Source organism: Papaver somniferum, chromosome 7, assembly GCF_003573695.1.
Source record: "Papaver somniferum cultivar HN1 chromosome 7, ASM357369v1, whole genome shotgun sequence".
Classification (NCBI taxonomy): Eukaryota; Viridiplantae; Streptophyta; class Magnoliopsida; order Ranunculales; family Papaveraceae; genus Papaver; species Papaver somniferum.
In genome coordinates this window covers 189,318,008-189,337,397 of record NC_039364.1, presented here as the reverse complement: position 1 = coordinate 189,337,397, position 19,390 = coordinate 189,318,008, and the positions used below count along the sequence as shown (strand labels likewise).

The window sequence follows — 19,390 nt, the reverse complement described above, 5'->3', positions numbered from 1 at the left end:
AGACCCTCAAAAACTCAAATACAAGCAAAAAAGTGGCTTCCTTGATTTAAGATAAAGAACAGGGGCAAACTAGTATGCAAGCATCAAAAAGAAGTTCTTCATCACAAACAAGGAACAACAGTAGCAGAGAATTTACAAATCAACACAGCGTAAAACAGTGGAAATAAAGAAAAGAAAAACTTACCGGCAAAAACAGCAGCAGAAGAAACAAACAGTGGAAGCGGGCGTGATTAATGCTAAGGTGCAGAGAATTTAAGATCACAGGTTCAATAAAGACTGACAGAGAATTTAAGGTCACAGGTTCAATGAAGACAGACAGAAAATTTAAGGGCTTAAAAACAAAGAACGAAAACTGAGAGAATGTTTAGGAAGAATGAAATTAATTTTCTTTCTCTCCTTAATATACCCGAAAGAAAGAGAAGGAAATTAATGGAGGAATGGAAAACGTGCCCGTTACATAAGCAGTTAATGCACGAATAAAAGACGTGCCCAAGTATCTAGGAAAAGTTATTAGGAGTGAGAAGAATATGCGACGATAGTTTTTCTTCAAGGCACCCATTAGACATTCAAGCCCGAAGAAAAGGGGAAAATTGTGTACACATATATAACAACACTTACACTTTTCTTAAATTTCATCTCACAAACACCCCAACTCTTCTATCATCTTCAATATCCCAATGATGTACTCTGATGTCCAATAAAGCTCGAAATATCTTGAGGAAAATAATCATCATCAAATTATGATTATCAAATCATGATTATGATCGATCACCCATGGAAATGGCAGCAGCCAAATCGACCCTTCGTGATGTTATTATCTTTTCAATAATCTTCTCTCTCATCAAAACAGCTCGTACAATTCATACAATAAGAGTTTCAATAAACTTAAGACAGTCTAAAACATCAATTAGAATGCTTTCATTTTCCCATGTTATAATTGGCTTTGCTGAGTTGGATGTAGCTTTCAATTGTCTGTAGATCAGTCTCGAAAACTACATGAATATGCCGCAATTCCTTACTCCAGCTGACAGCATCGAAAAACGTCAAGCATTCTGCATGTTCTGAGTTACTTACTCCTGCATAGCATTTTGCAGAACATCCCCTCCAAGTGCCTGCAGAATCACGCAAAATAAGAGAAACCCCAGTTAGTCCAGTATTAATATCATAAGATGCATCGCAGTTTATAACAAGATAAGGATTTGGTGGTGGTTTCCACACAGGTTTTTGGGGAGAGCTAGTTTGGGTATTAGTGCTGTGTAACTGATCCTGTAAGTTCAGTTTACTGAGATATGTTGCAAAGATAATAGCTTTCCTAGCCACTGCCAAGGGTTCTGCCTTTTTGTTTTGAAAGTTAACTTCACAACGCTCATTCCATATAGTCCATGAGACTGTCATTTCTATTATCAACCAATCTGGAGAAGAAGTTTGTTGCTGGTTTTGATTCACCCATCCTTCAAAAATTGCAGCTGCAGTATTGTGCATTCCTTGTAGAATAGCAGACCCACCCGACACTTGCATCCAAACAGCTCTGGAGAATGAGCATGAAAATAAGACATGAATGGTAGTTTCTTCATGTTGTCCACAAAATGGACAATCACGGTTTATGTGCCTGCAATTTCTTGACAACCTTTCCTTAGTAGGTAGAATGTCAGTTAAACATTTCCACCAGAAATGTTTGAATCTTGGCCATATCTTTATTCGCCAGAATTCTTTCCAGCTCAGATTTGTACCTTCAATCTTCAGTGAAACTTGCAGAGTACCCAGACTGTCTTCATAGAGTTTGTTGTAGGCTGATTTCAGCGTGAAGTTACCATTTCTTGTTAAGTTCCATATAAGTTTATCATCAACAGCTATTGAAATCCGCATATTGAGAATCAAATCTGCAGTTGCAGGTTCAAATAGATGCGTAACCAGTGAGACATTCCACTCCTTTCCTTTATTTAGCATCAACTCCTGGACAAAAATATAATTCTCGTTGTCATTGATGCCTTGTTTTGGAGTTGGTGGAATATTCAGATCTATTATCCAAACATCCATCCAAATCTTTACTTTTTCTCCTCTACCAACTCTCCACCTGTTATGCTCTTTAATAAATGGAATTTGCTTCTGCAAACCTTTCCAGACCCACGAATAGTTTTGCTTAATAGGAGAATGAAGCATATTGGTGGCTGGGAAATACTTTGCTTGCATGGCTTTGACCCATTGCGCCTGATAGTTAGTGTATATCCTCCATGATGACCTTATCAGAAGTGCTTTGTTTAACAGCTTCAGATTTTTGAAACCCTGCCCCCCTAAGTCTTTGTGTAACCCCAGTTTTTTTCCAAGAAGTAATATAGGTACCTTTCTTCTCAGTGAACCCCCGCCAGAATTTTCGTTGTAGAAAAAAGATTTGATTGATTGTTTCAGCAGGTATTTGTAGACAATTCATCGAATAAGAGGGGATAGTGTTTTTTACTGTATTTATCATTAATGACTTACTGCATTGCGACATAGAGTCTCCATTCCATGTTGAAAGTCTTCCCTTGACCCTTTCAACTAGTTTAGCAAAGCATTCAGTTTTCTTTCTCCCAATTAGAAGTGGTATGCCCAAATACCGCTCATTTTTGGTACCTTCAATCTTCGAGTAAGAAGTTTGCAAAATATTTGTGGCACCCCAGCACTATAATAAACACTTGATTTAGTGAAGTTTACTAATTGGTCTGAGGCTGCACCAAAATCTTCAATAATACTAAGAAGATTATTAACATTATGAATGTCAGCATTGATGAACAAGAGGAAATCATTTGTGAAGAATAAGTGGGAGACTGAAGGCGCACTTGGAGCTAGTTTAATACCTTGAATCTTGTGATTTTTCTCTGCTTGTAGTAATTGCCGAGACAAAGCTTCCATAACAATGATGAAGAGGTAAGGTGATAAAGGGTCACCTTGCCTGATACCCCTTGTTGGTTGATAGGCAGTGCAAGGTGCACCATTAAGAAGTATGGAGATTTTTGTAGTGTTACTGAATTGCATAATCAAATTACATCACTCTTGGCTAAATCCCATTTTCTGCATAACATTGATAAGCACGCAAATGCGACACAATTGTACCCATATTTACATTAGCTAGGCCTCATTATTTGGCTAATAATATTGTTTTAAGGCTTTTGAAGGAATTACAAACATATCCAATCACCTGAAAAATAAGTGGTTAAATAAACAACAAATGACATTTGCGACTAAAATGAGTAAATGTGGCTGGCCTGGTATTCCTATGTATCAGCACCACTGCGCGACACCAAACATAAACGGAGCCTTATGAACTTGCAAGGAAAAAGGAGTACATGATTAAGTTCACGATTCCTATAGACGTGGGCAGAATTAAAATTCAGTTGGATAGTGTCACTGGCTTGGCACTCACGCGTTCACAACAGGCAGACAATTCTTAATCTCAATTAATGCATGGTGAAGCGAGTCGATGTCAGCACACTAATGCCACCTAAGATTGGTCAAGAGTGACTTTATTATTGTTAGCATAAGAATGGAAGAATATCACCTCCATGACCACGTCCAAATGAAAAAAAAGGAAAGATTAATATATCTTGTCCTTACATAAGTTCTCTTGCTATATTTATATAAAGAATTTGAAGGAATATTTGAAGCCAACTGACGTCATTTTGCAAATACAGTTAAGGTGGGACCCAACACATGCAAGAAAATATCATGCTTTCTAAATGCAATTCATATACTATGGAAAGTGGAGATTCAGTGATACTTTTTACGCAACACATGCAAGAAAATATCTTTTGGTTCTTTTTACGCAGTTTGTTTGATTATTTTTTTTGGTACCTTAGTCTGAAGTGCGACGATTGAAAGCAGTACCAGGCAAAAAAAAACTATGCAATCGGAAATCTTTTGCAACAGCCACTTGGAAGATCCATTAGAGGTTTGCTTAGCTCATTTTGGGTATGATTTAAATGATGATAGTGTTATTTGTGAAGTCAATTACTTGTTAGACTCTGCACCGCTGTTAGACACTAATAAATGGAAACCCAAACTAGAACCTCTAGTTCTGCCCGAGTCTCGACTAGTTCCATCAGTCGAGAAAGCTCCGACCTTGACTCATCTTGATAATATTAATGATGAAACCGTTGAAAATGATAGTGAGTCTATAAGTCATTATATTATTGCTCCATTGAGCCCTTATTCAGCGAGTGAATTTGAACCAATATCTGTCCTGCAAGTTATTTCGTCGGACTTAGAACCAGATTTAGGAAATACAACAACTGTTCAATTCTTTAAACAATCTTTATTAATTATATGCGAACCTGATTTACTTCATATTCAAGGTTCGAATTATGTTTTGAATAAGATTGAATCCAGTTTTAGATCTCTAGGTACTAATCATTCTTGCTGCAGGATCTTCTTTTCAGATGACCGGGTTGGTTGGGTTGATCCCCAACTTTTCAGACTCTATATATATGATTGGCAGCTTACTTTGGGGTACCAACCTCATTTTTTTTTGAGATTACGTGCTACTGAAAGCAAGGAAACAAATACATTTCGCTTCATGGGAGTCAACCCATCAGATTTGTTCCCTTTTCTTCTAGTTTTTTTTTTATTTGCTTACTTTTTGCATTTATAATTTCCCACCTTAATTTCTACGTTGGATGACTCAATTACATTGAGGACAATGTAATGTGTAAGTGTGGGGGAGTGACACCTTCGTTAGGCTTTAAAAATAAATAAATTAGGATGACCAGCTGTGTAGCGGGTCTTCTTCATTTTTCTTACATGATATGACCAGCTGTGTAGCGGGTCTTTTTATGCTTGTCTTACATGTTATAACCATATGTGTAGCGGGTCTTTTATACGTTATTTGTCATGACCAGCTGTATAGCGGGTCTAAAAAAATGTTCGATATGACCAGCTGTGTAGTGGGTTTTGTTTTGCTCGAGGACTAGCAAAAATGTAAGTGTGGGGGTGTTGATAAGCACGCAAATGCGACACAATTGTACCCATATTTACATTAGCTAGGCCTCATTATTTGGCTAATAATATTGTTTTAAGGCTTTTGCAGGAATTACAAACAAATCCAATCACCTGAAAAATAAGTGGTTAAATAAACAACAAATGACATTTGCGACTAAAATGGGTAAATGTGGCTGGCCTGGTATTCCTATGTATCAGCACCACAGCGCGGCACCAAACATAAACGGAGCCTTATGAACTTGCAAGGAAAAAGTAGTACATGATTAAGTTCACAATTCCTATAGACGTGGGAAGAATTAAAATTCAGTTGGATAGTGTCACTGGTTTGGCACTCACGAGTTCACAACGGGCAGACAATTCTTAATCTCAATTAATGCATGGTGAAGCGAGTCGATGTCAGCACACTAATGCCACCTAAGATTGGTCAAGAGTGACTTTATTATTGTTAGCATAAGAATGGAAGAATATCACCTCCATGACCACGTGCAAATGAAGAAAAAGGAAAGATTAATATATCTTGTCCTTACATAAGTTCTCTTGCTATATTTATATAAAAATCTGAAGGAATATTTGAAGCCAACTGATGTTATTTTGCAAATACAGTTAAGGTGGGACCCAGCACATGCAAGAAAATATCATGCTTTCTAAATGAAATTCATATACTATTGAAAGTGGAGATTCGGTGATACTTTACAATGTCTCGTCATATTATGACACGCGGCACAACATCATTGGGTGAATTTATATTTTCATGACATGTGGCAGACTTCTATTGGGAGGTGATGTAGCGACGAAGAAGAAAAACGTGAATTCATTTGTGAGCTATATTTATGTGTTGTTTCAAAATATACCAGGGGGCGCCCGGCCACAGAGCTGGAAGAGAAACAGGAGAAGGATTTTGGAGTTTTGTTTTCGATTCTTCGTTTTTCTTTAGCTAAAGTTTGATTTTAATATGTTTATGGTTTTTGAGAAAGCCATGTCTAGCTAGAGTTATGTTAGGGTTTGGGTAGAAACCAATTTAATTGTGTAAACTCTACATTTATATGCTCAGTAATGATTTAAATGACTAGTAGTTTTTCTTCATATAGCTTGGTATTTTATTGTTCATGTGATTTTCTTGATTATTTAAGCTTTTGAATTGATATTTCGTGCTTCGGTTAAATCCCAAGACGTGGTATGCAAGGATAGATAGGTAATGCTTTAGAATCACTAGTCATGAAGCGAAGAAAATTAGAGCGGAGAAACAATATTTGAAAATGCATGGAATAGATTTTTAAAGATTAGTAGAGTTTGCATAATTAATTGGTGGAAACCGAAAATCCTAGCAACCTTCTATCATTCTGTTTTTCGTTAAAATTATTTATTGTTTCATTTTGTTTCAAATTTCTGAAAACTCATTAAACATTATCTATTTGATTATTTGGTCTTGGTATTAGTTAGAAGTAGTATTTTCACACTCCTCGTGGGAACGACCTGTACTTGCCATTGTTCTATTAGTGAGACACTGTGCACTTGCAGTATTTTATTGTAGGTTACCGAACCTACCAAACATCAATGAGAAAAGCTCATTCGATCATGTCAAACGCTTTTGACATGTCCAACTTCAAAGCAAAATATTTGATTGGATCTTTTTTATTGTTCATAGTGTGAACTATCTCTTGAGCAAGACGTATATTGTCTGATATTTGTCTCCCTAGAACATAGGTTGCCTGTAGTGGAGATATAATTTTACCCATAATTCTTTTCATTCTAGATGCAAGAATCTTCGAGATAATCTTATATGACGTATTACAGAGAGAAATTGGACGAAGGTATGAAGGAAACTGCTTGTTCTTAGTTTTTGGAATGAGAGAAACATTAGTAGTATTTATGCTCTTGAGAATAAAACCAGTACGAAAAAACTGTTTCACCATCTCCGTGACATCTCTACCAACAATTTCCCAATGAGATTTGAAGAAACCTGGAGGGAAACCATCCGGACCAGGTGCCTTCCATGACTTCATGTCCTTTAACGCTTTAAGAATTTCATCATTCTCTGGTACTCGAGTGAGCTCCACATTATCTGAATGTGTGATGACTTGAGGGATACACTGAAGAATAGCTTCATTTCTTGCTGGTGATGAAGAAGTATGTAGATCACTGTAATGTTTTACTAGAAGCTTTTCCAGGTCATTTCTTGTAGTGCACCATTGTCCACCTTCATCCTTTAATGTTGTAATATTGTTTTTCGATCTCCTTCTATTTGCATTTGCATGATGGTACCTTGTGTTCTTATCCATTTGGAGATAGTATTCATCTCTTGCTTTCTGCCCCCAAAAGTCACTTTGCACTTGATGCCAGTGTTCAATCTGATTCTCAATGTGCTGAACTTGCTGAGCAGTATTTGAGTTTGGAATTTCTTGTTGCACTGACTCCAATTGTTGGTGTAAAAGATGTATATTACTTTGTATATTGCCAAATTTTTCTCTATTCCACTTTGACACATAGCGCCTGGTGGTAATAAGATGTTCTGACAATTAATATGCATGTGAACCTTGAACTGGTACTCTCCAGGCAGCTGCTACTTCGTCTTTGAGAGATGCATCACTTTCATAGCATTGGAAGTACTTACAATTCCTCCTAATGTATCCATTAGTTGAAGAAGTTTCTAACATAATGGGGCAGTGATCTGAACCAAGTTGGGGAAGATGAAGAAGTTTAGCATCATCAAAGTTGATGATCCAATCCCCATTTACTAAAGCTCTATCAAGTCTTGATCGTCGTATTTCCGTGCCATGAACATTGCTTGACCAGGTAAATGATCTGCCAGTATAACCCAGATCTTCCAAACCAGCATCATGAATAAGTTTGACATAATTAGAATCCCTTGACGAAGAAGTGACTGAAGTGGAGATATTAGAAGTATGAAGCATATTTGACGAATGACAGATGCGATTCTCATTTTTGAAGACCAAATTCAGATCTCCCAGCACTACCCATGGCTGCTTAACATTTGAACTCAGATTATTTATATAAGTCCACTACTTCTCTTTGTTATTAGGGTAGGAGGAGCCATAAATGCAAGTCAGTAACCACTCTGGTTTTGAAGGATCGTCCTGCACCAAACAATTAAAAATCCACGATTCTGCATTCACAACCTTAAAGTGGAAACCATCTTTCCACAGGAGGATTAATCCTCCAGCCAATCCTGCTGAAGGTATTAATTTGTTATTAGGATATTTAAAGAGTTTGATGAGTTTTTTCATTTTAACTTCACCTATCTTAGCATCCGAGATAAAGATTATGTCTGGATTATACCTACATATCAGGTCTTTTAAATGATCCCTAGTGGTCTTACTAGCAAAGCCTTGGCAATTCCAAGCTAAAACTCTCATTATGACGATATAGAAATCACAAGTAGACGCAAAATAATGAAACCTTAAATGAAAAAGACAGCAACTATAAACTAAAAGAATTCTAACAGGAGAAGAGAAAATAGTGAAAGTAGAGTATATTACCAAGTTTGCGTGGCCAACTTGAGTCTGAATGACACCATCCAAAATGCTTGCATCTAGTTTCTCTGGATTATCCATGATTACTCCATCCATGAGTTCAACATTAGCATTATTTGTATCCATAATATTTCCCGCCCCACCATGAGCATCTAAAATGGGACCTTGTATGGAAGGGTTATCTCCAAGTGTTTGAGTGTTTTGATTTCTGGCTCTTTTAGTAGTCCTAGCATTATCCATATCATCAACTGGATCTGTTTCTATTTCAACATGAACAAAATCATCACCAGTGTTGTTCTGATTAACCACATCTTCAGCATCAACATTGTTCTTGGTTTTGAGGTGCTCTTCATATTCATCCTGTGTCATAGATCTTTCTTTTAAGTATTCAGCTACTTCTTCACAATTGGTATCATCATGATCAACTACATAACACTTTGGGCATAGGCTATGGGGTTGTTTAACCCAATGGTAACGAATCCAGGTTGGTTCTCCTGAGTTCGTGTTCCACCATTCTCCTCTCTTGAGAGGCTTTTTGAGATTTATCTCAATCCTTGCAGTTATCATATTTCCACCACGCGGCCTGCAGTTTTTAGGAAGTGTACTTATTTTCTTTCCCAGATCTTCAATAGCTTCATCGACAACAACAACATGATGGTGTTCTAACAGCAGTCCCTTAAACTGAACGTTCCATTCTTGCTTATCAAAAACATAGTCTTTATACGCAATCGCAGTGGTATAAATCTGTAGAGCCATTAAGCTTCTTTGTGCAATCCATGGAGACTTTTTCAGAACATCCTTCAGATCTTTGTCAGAGTTGAACTTGAAAACATAAAGATATTTACCCACAGTTTTGACTTCCCTCTTTCTGTAGCTTTTCCATAGCAGGTTTAGTTCATCCTTCACTTCAGAATTTTCAATCTCTTCATCATCAGTTATTAACTTTCCAATCAAGCAATTTTTCCATTCATTTGCAGCTTCATTAATGTTCTTTGAGGACCCGATGGCACCTCTGGATCCAATCGTGGCAGTCTTCATTTTCTCCGTGATAGAGCTTAGGTTGTTGGGAGATTGAGTATCCATATCAAAGAAAATGGGACAATGTTGCTTAGGGTTTAGGAATTATCTCGAGTTGCAGGGTTTAGGGTTTTCTTTGGCAATTTTGGAGAAGCAATTATTATAGTCAATGACGCGTATAAACTGTTTCCTTAAAACTGGCGGAGAATAAATCCAGAAACAGGAAATATTAGATCTTCTAGATTTTGTTTGCATGGACTCCGAAAAATAATGGTAGTTCCTAGAGTTACGGGTGGTTAAGGGAGGAAACAAGATTTTTTGAATTTTGTTATTCTGAATCGGGTATTGACTTGGTAGAAAAATCTGGTCGCTCATGGTTCTAAACAGCTTAATGGGGCTAGGATTATGGTTCTCATAGTGAGAAAAACTTAACGAAGAACTTTTGTAGCTTGACAACATTGTTGGATGGAGTAATCTGTTGTTTATCGGCAAAACAGCCATAGTTGACAACAATGTCAGGAGAAAGATGCATAGTTTTAGAACAAAGATCCAAAACAGGATTTGGTCCATATCTAGATCAAAAAGGCCTGCAAAAAGAGATTAAAACTTCATTAGAATTGACACTGAATTAGAAATCAAAGGTAGATTTGAGAATAACAAAACAGTGAATATGATTAGGACTCACAGTAATAGTGAAAGAGATTAAATATAAAGCATAAAAGAGATTATTATAATATGAGCTTCATGTTTAAAAAATCTAAAAGTAAAACGAAAAGGAATAAACACGAACTAATGAATTAGACAAAATTGGATCATAATCAAAGAAATCACAAACAGATGAAGGATTAGAGGGTAAAAATGAAAACCGAGTTAACTCAGTTTTCGCCCGATCCGCAGAGCTCAACTCCTTGGCAATTTTAATATTTACTCCCGCTGGGGTTGCCGGTGAACTGAAGATGAAAAAGACATATTGAATCTTCTGTCGGTTAGGTTGGGATTTAGAATTCTTACTCGTAAACAATCTTCAAGCCAGTTACGGCCAGGAGTTCTTCATTTCCTAGCCGTAGATTGCAAGAAAATACATTTAATCAAAAGCATAATCTGATCTAAATCAGGAATTTTATCTAAATCAAAACCGTTAATCTAATTTGATTCTCTAACTTAATTAGATAATTATCACTAATAAACTGGGGATAATTTTGCCATTATACAAAATAATTATATATGGGGTTTTTGAAATTACTAGCTAGTGACCCGTTTTTGTCCTATTAGTGAAACCCCTCTATTGGAATGTGAGGCCCCAATAATAGGCTTCTTATAAAATCAAGCGGTTGGTTCCCATGGACCACAAACGCCAAGCTGACATTGTTTTGTCCCCCAGGAATGTCTGATTGAGCTGTTTATCACCAACATAAGCTAGATAAGCATAGAAATTCATGTAAATGGATAAGCTAGATAAGCATAGTAGTTCATGCGTTAACATATACTTCCTCCGTTCTTTTTTAATAGGCCAGTTTCTATAAAAAAAAGTTTCAAAAAAATAGGCCAGTTTCCTAATTGGGAAAGTCAAATGTTATTTTAATTTTTTGGGACCACTTTTCTCTTAACTTCTTTTGATGACAAGTGTCATGTGGACCACTTCACTTTACTTCTTTTGCTAACAAGTGTTATTGGGACCATTTCACTTCACTTCTTTTATTGACAAGTGTCATGAGGACCACTTTCAATGATTAGTTCTCTTAATTTCCTTAAATTTCGCTAAAAACAAAACTGGCCTATTAAAAAAGAACGGAGGGAATAGATTAGTAAAACACTTAACAAATTGTATTAAAAAAAAACACTTAACCAAGATAGACCACAAAGATTTATTTAAATACTACTCTCACTGTATAATCAAACAAGATCATCAAAAGTATACTAACCTAAACAAAAACCTAATACAGTGCTCCTGAACTCTGTACAAATATAACCTCTTTTCCAGGTGACAGCTACAGATATTTACAGTATAGTATCAAATTTACTGATTTACAAAGGCTCTTCTCTCGCTAGATTAGATACACAAACAACATAAAATGAAATTTTGGGTCCATTCAAACATCCAACACTTTAAGCTGGAAAGACCGGGAAGACATATTTCACCAAACTACTAGCTGACATTCTCTTGCAATAAAAAAAACCCTTACAAATACAAAAAAAAGGCAGAGATATCGGCCTTGTTATCATTTTGAAGTGCTCACAGGTCACTCCCTTTTCTCCTCGGAACACTTATTAATTTGACAATCAACAGGTGTTTTGTCAAGCATCGAATTGACGGAGCATATCTATACGGAGAAAAATAATATGCTGATTTTATCTAAGTTTTGATTCTTCTCCCTACCTGCACTGGAGGTGTAGTAATAGAAGCACCTTCTGATTTTGTTTTCTCCAAGTCAGCATCATAAGACTTGAGCAACTTTCTCTGTAATGGGTGTCAAAGGAAATAGAACCATTCATTTCAGAAACATCAAACAAAAACTCATTAAATTTAACAATGTAGTTTAATAATTTCGAGAAAAATTAAGTTGTTAGGGACAGAATTAGAAAAACTGGTCCATCTGTTAAACGTCTTTCCACATAACTGTACTCTAAACAATATATAGAATCAGGACATTGTGCTGAACATTCACCAACATATTTAGTCCTTGAGCAAAATGAAAGAACTCAGAACAGCTGCTATGGTGTTCACTATAATTGCTAACATGACTAAAATGAACATCAGTATGATCAATTCATTTTCACCTAACTAAGAACGACAGTTTCCGGAAAAGTCAAATCCTCCCCTGGTTATGAATAGTAGAGCCAAGACAAATTTAGATGCAGTTTATGAGGGGTGGGAACTTACATGATCTTCGAAATCAGGACTCAACAAGTTGACTGTGAGGTTTCTCATTAACAATAATACCTGGCACAAAACAGAACTTAAGTCAATAATAACAATAGTAGCACGCTTGAGCAAACCATTCATAGCACCAAATCCACACAATAATCAATTATTTCTGGACGGGTTACTAGCAAGTTTTAAGCGAAGATAGGGACCATAGGGTCTCGTGGTAGGGCCACTAAAAGCAGGTTTTTAGATAATCCAGTCTGCATGCATTATCCAAGTTAGAAATCCTAAATCACAAATGGCTGATGGCGTACTTGACTATTCCAGTATACAAGCAATATTCCCACAGCCTTAATTTTATTCAAAATATAAGATTATTTCTCCTTTCAGCAAGTATCAATCCCTAATTTAACATAGTCTTCTACTATCTTGTATGACGAAAGCCAACTCAAATATAACTGAAACACAGGCGTTGTCTATGCAACTAATGGACAACCAATTAACATGCGAAAGGTCAGTCTATCTGATCTAGTTGTGCTGTATAAAAACAGAAGCCACTGAATCATGACTAGTAAAATACAGCATCTAGGGATACACTAGAAGAAAAATCACTAGTAGCATGGTCACACCAGCAAATATGACATCCAAACTATTCTACGAATAGACAGCACATGAACACCAAAACCATGGATAACATCCAATACTCTTAAGCAATATGATAGTGTAAGCAGCTACAGTCTAAAGCAAGCAGGAGTAAACAATATATAGTGTCACAAAAAGTGCACCTTTAAGCTAACTGAACTGCACATGAATTCAAAATTTCTTGGTAAGTAGATTGATCAAAATCGTTTAAGTTTTAAAAAAGACATACAGTTTCAACATCAATTGGATCCATTTCCTTAAGTTTCCGCAAGTGACCAGTTGTCTCGGGGTCAAACACACTGCCGATGAAGCGGTAGACTTGAGAAAAATCAGGCATAACTGCATCAAACAAATATAACGAAACATTGTCGTCAAACTTCATGGTCATGTGCAAGTGCAATTGTCAGCCAAACTTCGAAGTATAACTAGACTACAAGAGTCATATGCAAGAAGATAGACATCATAGGCATGTCATACACCAAATTCCTCGATTTTGAATCTCATAATAATAATAATGAAAATAAAAAGATTCAAAAAATAGAATAAAGTAAAAAGAATTCGGGTACTGGAGAGGCTCTTCCGTTTATCTGTTAGAAATTACATAGAGATGAAAGAACAGTGACCAGGGTTAGGAATTGGCATCAGAGTGACTATCAAACTTTCATAACCCCATTGCATGTGCAGCAACTCATTAACCTACATCTGCAGGATATTGACACCTGTTATAGTGGAGTGAACTTCAACGCTTAAGTTATTTTGCAGACACTTACTGATAGATCACTTGTAAGCTGTGTTGCCAGGGCTGCATCACGGCTCTGTCTAAGTTTTTTACGGTACTTCTTTTTTTGGCGCTCAACAACTTAATAGAATTCTAAAACCATGCAGTAGTAATTTAAACCATGAATTAGTGAACACTGACACTTGGTATTTGGTAGTAATTATTTTGAAAGGGAAAAAAAGGTTGTGTACCATAACACTGAAACTGGAGCATATTTGTGTTAGAAAATGATTCTATACAAAGATAACGCCAAAGATAACTCATCTCAATAAAGTTGCATTTGCAGCATAAGCCCCAATTTCCAGGATCTACTTTTCATTAGCATGTGATGTCTCAATAAGCATTTCTAAAAGCTAATAAGACTAAGGTCTTCGATAAATTGATGATTTTTTATCAAGGAAAGTAAGATAATACCATTTTATTCTTGTACCATAGAAAATAGTTTCAACATAATTACAAGAGTAGCATGCACGTACATTGCAAATATAATGCACCACGGATAAGATTACTTAATAGGCACCCGCGGGCACTTGCTTTAAAAGTGAAGCAAAATTATTTTAATCTCCTACTATGTTTTCTACGCAGAAGAACATAAATATTTTTTTTCTATTTATTACTTAGAATAATCATACTGCAATAGAAAGATACTCACCTTTCAATGGCGGGCCATGATCAGCCATTTCACTTGCAGCCCATTTCCTGGGGGTGCTTTCACTACTACTACAGCAATTATTTACAGTAGTAGGTCTTCCAGATCCCATATTATCTATAATTAAAGCACAATCAGAAAGCTGTTGATACAGATGTACAGTTTTTGATCTTGGACAAGAAAACAATTAATATTATCAGTGTGAGACTAAGAATAAACAAACCTTGGGTAATACGTGATGCATCCATCAATGGTGCAGAATTGTGATGCCATGAAGACAATGCTGGATTAGCATTGGAGTTCGTTGGCATTGACGATGAATCAGGCCTGACGATGTATCCCGGTTCGGGGAAAGGGACTGAAGCATGACAAGGCCCCATCCCTTGCGGAGACACCAGAACTGCCAATTGCAAGAAAATGAGAATGGTAAAAACAATTATCCTAGAAACAGAAAGGAAAACAACTGTCAGTGCATGACAGAAACTATTTATGTAAATTACACTGACCATTTTTAGAGGCTTTCTGCGGGTATGGATGAGCTGCCTTCCGTTTTGGCCGAGGGGGTGGCACATGTTCACTTGTCCCATTCTTCTGAACTTTCAAAAAGTACTTCTGTGCATGACTACGTATCTGCAAAATCCCAGCATTCCAAACCAGATGAATATAAAGATAAATTACCACACTCATTAAATAAATAGAAATGCTCAGAAGAATTTTGTCACTAGTGACGTCAAAATATAACCAGAAATGACAAGATGAAAAGCCTGTGACTGGTTGGAAAAGGGAACCTGGATGGCCCAATTATCACAAAGCCAGACTTTACAATTTTGAAATAAACTGTATTTCAAGTTATCAGTGATTCCAGACTATATAAGTTTCTCAACTCCTCAGTGATTCCAGTCTATATAAGTTTCTCAACTCCTCAAAATTCCTATTACCAACAATAACAATAGCATATTACTGATCAGCGGTGCTAGTGGGATATGGGAGATATGCTCCAATCTCCCTTTTCTAAGTGGTAGACAGCAAGAGATATCGACTTCCGACTACTCAGTAGGGGACACTGATGTGGGAGCATCCTCGCGTACTGACTGGGTTCGATTTGATTGACCGGTCACCACCAGTCATGCCTCTTGGGAGAGATGGTCCAATCTCCCTTGACTAGTGGGTCTAAACTCAGCACAACCCAGACTAGCATCTAAGAGTGTTAGACTTCCAAAATTTTGATATCAGACTTCCAGCAGTCACATGGGAGGTTCTAACTGGTTTTGACGTTGGTAAGTCTGCAAAATCACACTCACTACTGTTACTTCATGATAGATATAGGTCATTAGTGCTAATCAACCAACCCTTATGCTGAGAAGATAGATACCACTGTTTGTTGTGCCGTTTATAAGATGAACAATTTATACAAACAAGTGGAATACAGAGGTAGGAAATCGCCGGAAACAAATAACAGTGAGAGACATTTAAAAATGCGAATTGTTGCTGATTACGAAATTAATGTAGCCTATAACTTCGTGAGTGTATTTTACTATATTTGTCTTTTTATTTCGCTTAACGTTGTTAGTTAGTTATAGTAGAGTACGTCCAATGGTTGACATCCAGAGAAAGGTTATATTCAAGTTCATATGAAACCTAGGGAATAGAGTCATATTGAAGGTCAATTCTTGTGATGATTTCCCAACTTAACAGATCAACCAAGCCCTTAAGTAGACAATTAATCCCAATCTAACTTTATGTAGACAAACTAACAAATTTCGAAGGAGAACTTACGTACGTGCTCGCCATTTTGATTTAATCTTCTTTTTATCTAGGAATAAACCTCATATCTTTTCAACATTCATTTGTACCAGTTCAAAAGCCGAAACACCGCATAATGACACAAAAAGCTCAATTTTTCGATCCACAGTAGTACAAAGAAGAACTGATTTAAGCTTAAAATAATTTAGACAAACTGGATACACTAATACCTGTATAACAGTTTTTGTCCCAATAAATGCTTCAATCTTCTTCCAGTCACGATCAAAGCTAGAAAAAAGAAAAATAGAATTTTGTCACATTAGAAAGCATATCAGATTGAAAGTCTGTAACTATGAAAAAACGATGAAAGGATGAGGCTCATATTTATACAAGTACGGATCGGTAACAAAAGGATAAAAAGAGAAAAGAATATATCAGCTCCACCTAATGGTTATACCAAGTTAAACACAGCTGGTGCATCTAATCATCTTGGTTTGTTGAGATTATTAGTCCCACATTGTCTGGGCATCTAAGATCCTGCGGTTTATAATCTCTTAGGGCCTAACCACTCATTGCCAATTGGTTTTGAGTTGGATGTCCGTATTCTAACATGGTATCAGAGCAGGCTATTTGCGACGAGTCATTTGACCACGCCTTCCGGGTCACCCGATAATTGTCCACGTGTTAGACCCAACAAGGCTACACGTGAGGGGGCGTGTTGAGATTATTAGTCCCACATTGTTTGGGCATCTAAGATCCTGCGGTTTATAATCTCTTAGGGCCTCTCCACTCATTGCCAATTGGTTTTGAGTTGGATGCCCGTATTCTAACATGGTATCAGAACAGGCTATTTGCGACGAGTCATTAGACCGCGCCTTTACTCCGCTTCACCCGATTTAATTGTCCACGTGTTAGACCCAACGAGGCTACACGTGAGAGGGCGTGTTGAGATTATTAGTCCCACCTTGTTGGGCAATCTGAGATCCTGCGGTTTATAATTCTTAGGGCCTCTCCACTCCTTGCCAATTGGTTTTGAGTTGCATGGTATCAGAGCAGGCTATTTGCGACGAGTCACTGACCGCGCCTTTACTCCGCGTCACCCGATTTATTGTCCACGTGTTAGACCCAACGAGACTACACGTGAGGGGGCGTGTTGAGATTATTAGTCCCACATTGTCTGGGCATCTAAGATCCTGCGGTTTATAATCTCTTAGGGCCTATCCACTCATTGCCAATTGGTTTTGAGTTGGATTGGTTTTGAGTTGGATGCCCGTATTCTAACATGGTTTTACTAAACAATTAGTGACTCCCCTAAAATAAAATAAAATCAGACAACATCTCATTTTTCACAAAACCACCCTTAATCTGAAAACTTGCTCTATTATGCTATCTGGTAATAGGAGTTTTCAGAATACTAATTTTCCCCTGTGTGTCATATCCAACAACTCTATCATAATCAATTTAAAAATTAGAAAACGAAAGAATTTTGAACTCCTTAGGAGAACTGAATTTCTTCGTACCCAGTTAACAAAATTCAACTACATGTCCAAAATTGGTGTACTAATTCACAGTTAGTCAAAAGGTTCACAAATTTTCAACTACTTCTAACCTGGTTTCATAAGTTCGAATTGGGGTCTTTTGAACCCTTTACCCAAATTATCAATAGACAGAAAGAAACGAATATCTTTCAAACTAATTCCAATACAGAAAACAAAATGAATAAAAATATAACTTACAGCTGTAGGGCTTCAAGGAATTTGTCATGCTCCTGTTCAGTCCAGCTCTCTCTGGATTTAGTAATTGTATAGGATTTTCTTATCTTCTTTGATAGATCTTCTGATGAAGATGTAGGTGTTGCTATTGTTGTCTGTGTAGCAGTAACACCCATACTACTAGGGTCCAAATAGAAACCAGTTTCACCTGGTTTTGAAGACACCATTGTCTTCTTCTCTTTTAGTCTCTCTCTTTCTCCTGATAAAATCGCACTTGAATTTCCCTCTGTGTCTCTCTGTAGGTAGTTGAAGGAGGAGTATGAATATCTGCTTTGTGTTGAGTACCTTTCGGGGTTCGTAGTTGATTCGATTCGATGGGTAAGATCGATTATTATTGAATTGTGGCTGCAACTAAATCAACCCTTTTATTACATACCGACCTCTTTTTTTTCATCTTGACCAGGTAATTTTTGGTCATATTATTACGCCATTGTTACGTCATAAATTGGAAGCCCTAGACACTACGAATCCCAGGGTGCGGTGGCATTTAGCAGCCTTGGTACTTCGGATCTTTGAGCATCTCCAATGCAAGAGGTAAATGTTTTAAAATAGCATGACACTTAGAATCTAAAAACTTTTCCACTAAAATTTTATCTTCAATGCAAGGGTGAAGGTCATAGAGAAAGATGACATGGCTAAACAAGGCAAAGGAAAAAGTCTAATAAAGTATATATTAGATTTTCTTTATGGTCCTGGGTCTTAAGTGCACATCATTTTTCTGTCTCTAAATTTAAATAAAAGATGCTAGATAAGGCCATGGGGATTGGAGATGAGCTTTACTTAAAAAATCTTATTTTTATTTTCTTTTGTCATTTAACAATAACCCACACTAAAACAAAAATGTTAGTTAATAAGACCTCCACCTAGCAGGATTACCTTGACCCCTAATATAATATGTCATTTTTCGGCGATACAAGTTGGTGCTTGGGTGCTACCGCTTCTGCTGAGGGAGCAGGGTTATAAATGCAGAATTATCACCCTATATGTGGCACGATCTTAAAATGGGAGGTACTGAATCCAGAAAGAAGTTACTTTAATCAATCTCGAGACGGTTTTGAATAAACAAACAAGGAGAAGTCGCGTCGCATTGAGGTGACAGGACAGAAGGTTGTGATGTCGTAACTCGTAGCGCATGTGGGATAAACCCACCCAGCATTTAATGCCACCATGTCCAACCTACCACGTGGAAAGCACTCAGCGAAACGAGCGACAACAAAGAAAAATGCAAGTCACGCATAGCAATACGTGGTATATGATGTGCGCAATAGAGGAATAATCCAGTGCCCTATTCAGGAATTTATAAATAGAGAGTTGGAGATCTGGAAAAGTGTGGGCAATTTCGAGAAGGAGAGTTAGGAATAGAACGAGGATCTATATAAAATAAGCTTATTCTTTAACTCAAAAAGAGTTTATAACCATTGTCACACTTTTGTGTTAGAGCATAGCTCGGTCGACCTCGCA

The 19,390-nt window shown here is 37.0% G+C and overlaps 1 protein-coding gene across 1 annotated transcript; it reads right to left on the bottom strand.

The window, feature by feature from the left end:
* Positions 1 to 11,320: 11,320 nt before the first annotated feature.
* Positions 11,321 to 18,269, bottom strand: LOC113299231 (protein REVEILLE 6-like). The gene is made up of 8 exons (XM_026548218.1): positions 17,894 to 18,269; positions 16,388 to 16,445; positions 14,921 to 15,044; positions 14,638 to 14,814; positions 14,418 to 14,531; positions 13,217 to 13,326; positions 12,361 to 12,420; positions 11,321 to 11,937 (listed from the first exon to the last, which is right to left on the bottom strand). The coding sequence occupies exons 1-8, from the start codon at positions 18,094 to 18,096 to the stop codon at positions 11,833 to 11,835; spliced, it is 951 nt and encodes a 316-aa protein (XP_026404003.1). The 5' UTR covers positions 18,097 to 18,269; the 3' UTR covers positions 11,321 to 11,832.
* Between the last annotated feature and the right edge of the window lie 1,121 nt (positions 18,270 to 19,390).

Bases quoted from the DNA above. Each gene is read 5' to 3' on its own strand.
- LOC113299231 (XM_026548218.1), bottom strand. From the start codon at position 18,096: ATGGTGTCTTCAAAACCAGGTGAAACTGGTTTCTATTTGGACCCTAGT. The intron at 16,446-17,893 runs GTAAGTTATATT...TCTTTTTTCTAG, and splicing joins TTCCTTGAAGCCCTACAGCT to CTTTGATCGTGACTGGAAGA. The intron at 11,938-12,360 runs GTAAGTTCCCAC...CACCCATTACAG, and splicing joins GTCCTGATTTCGAAGATCAT to AGAAAGTTGCTCAAGTCTTA.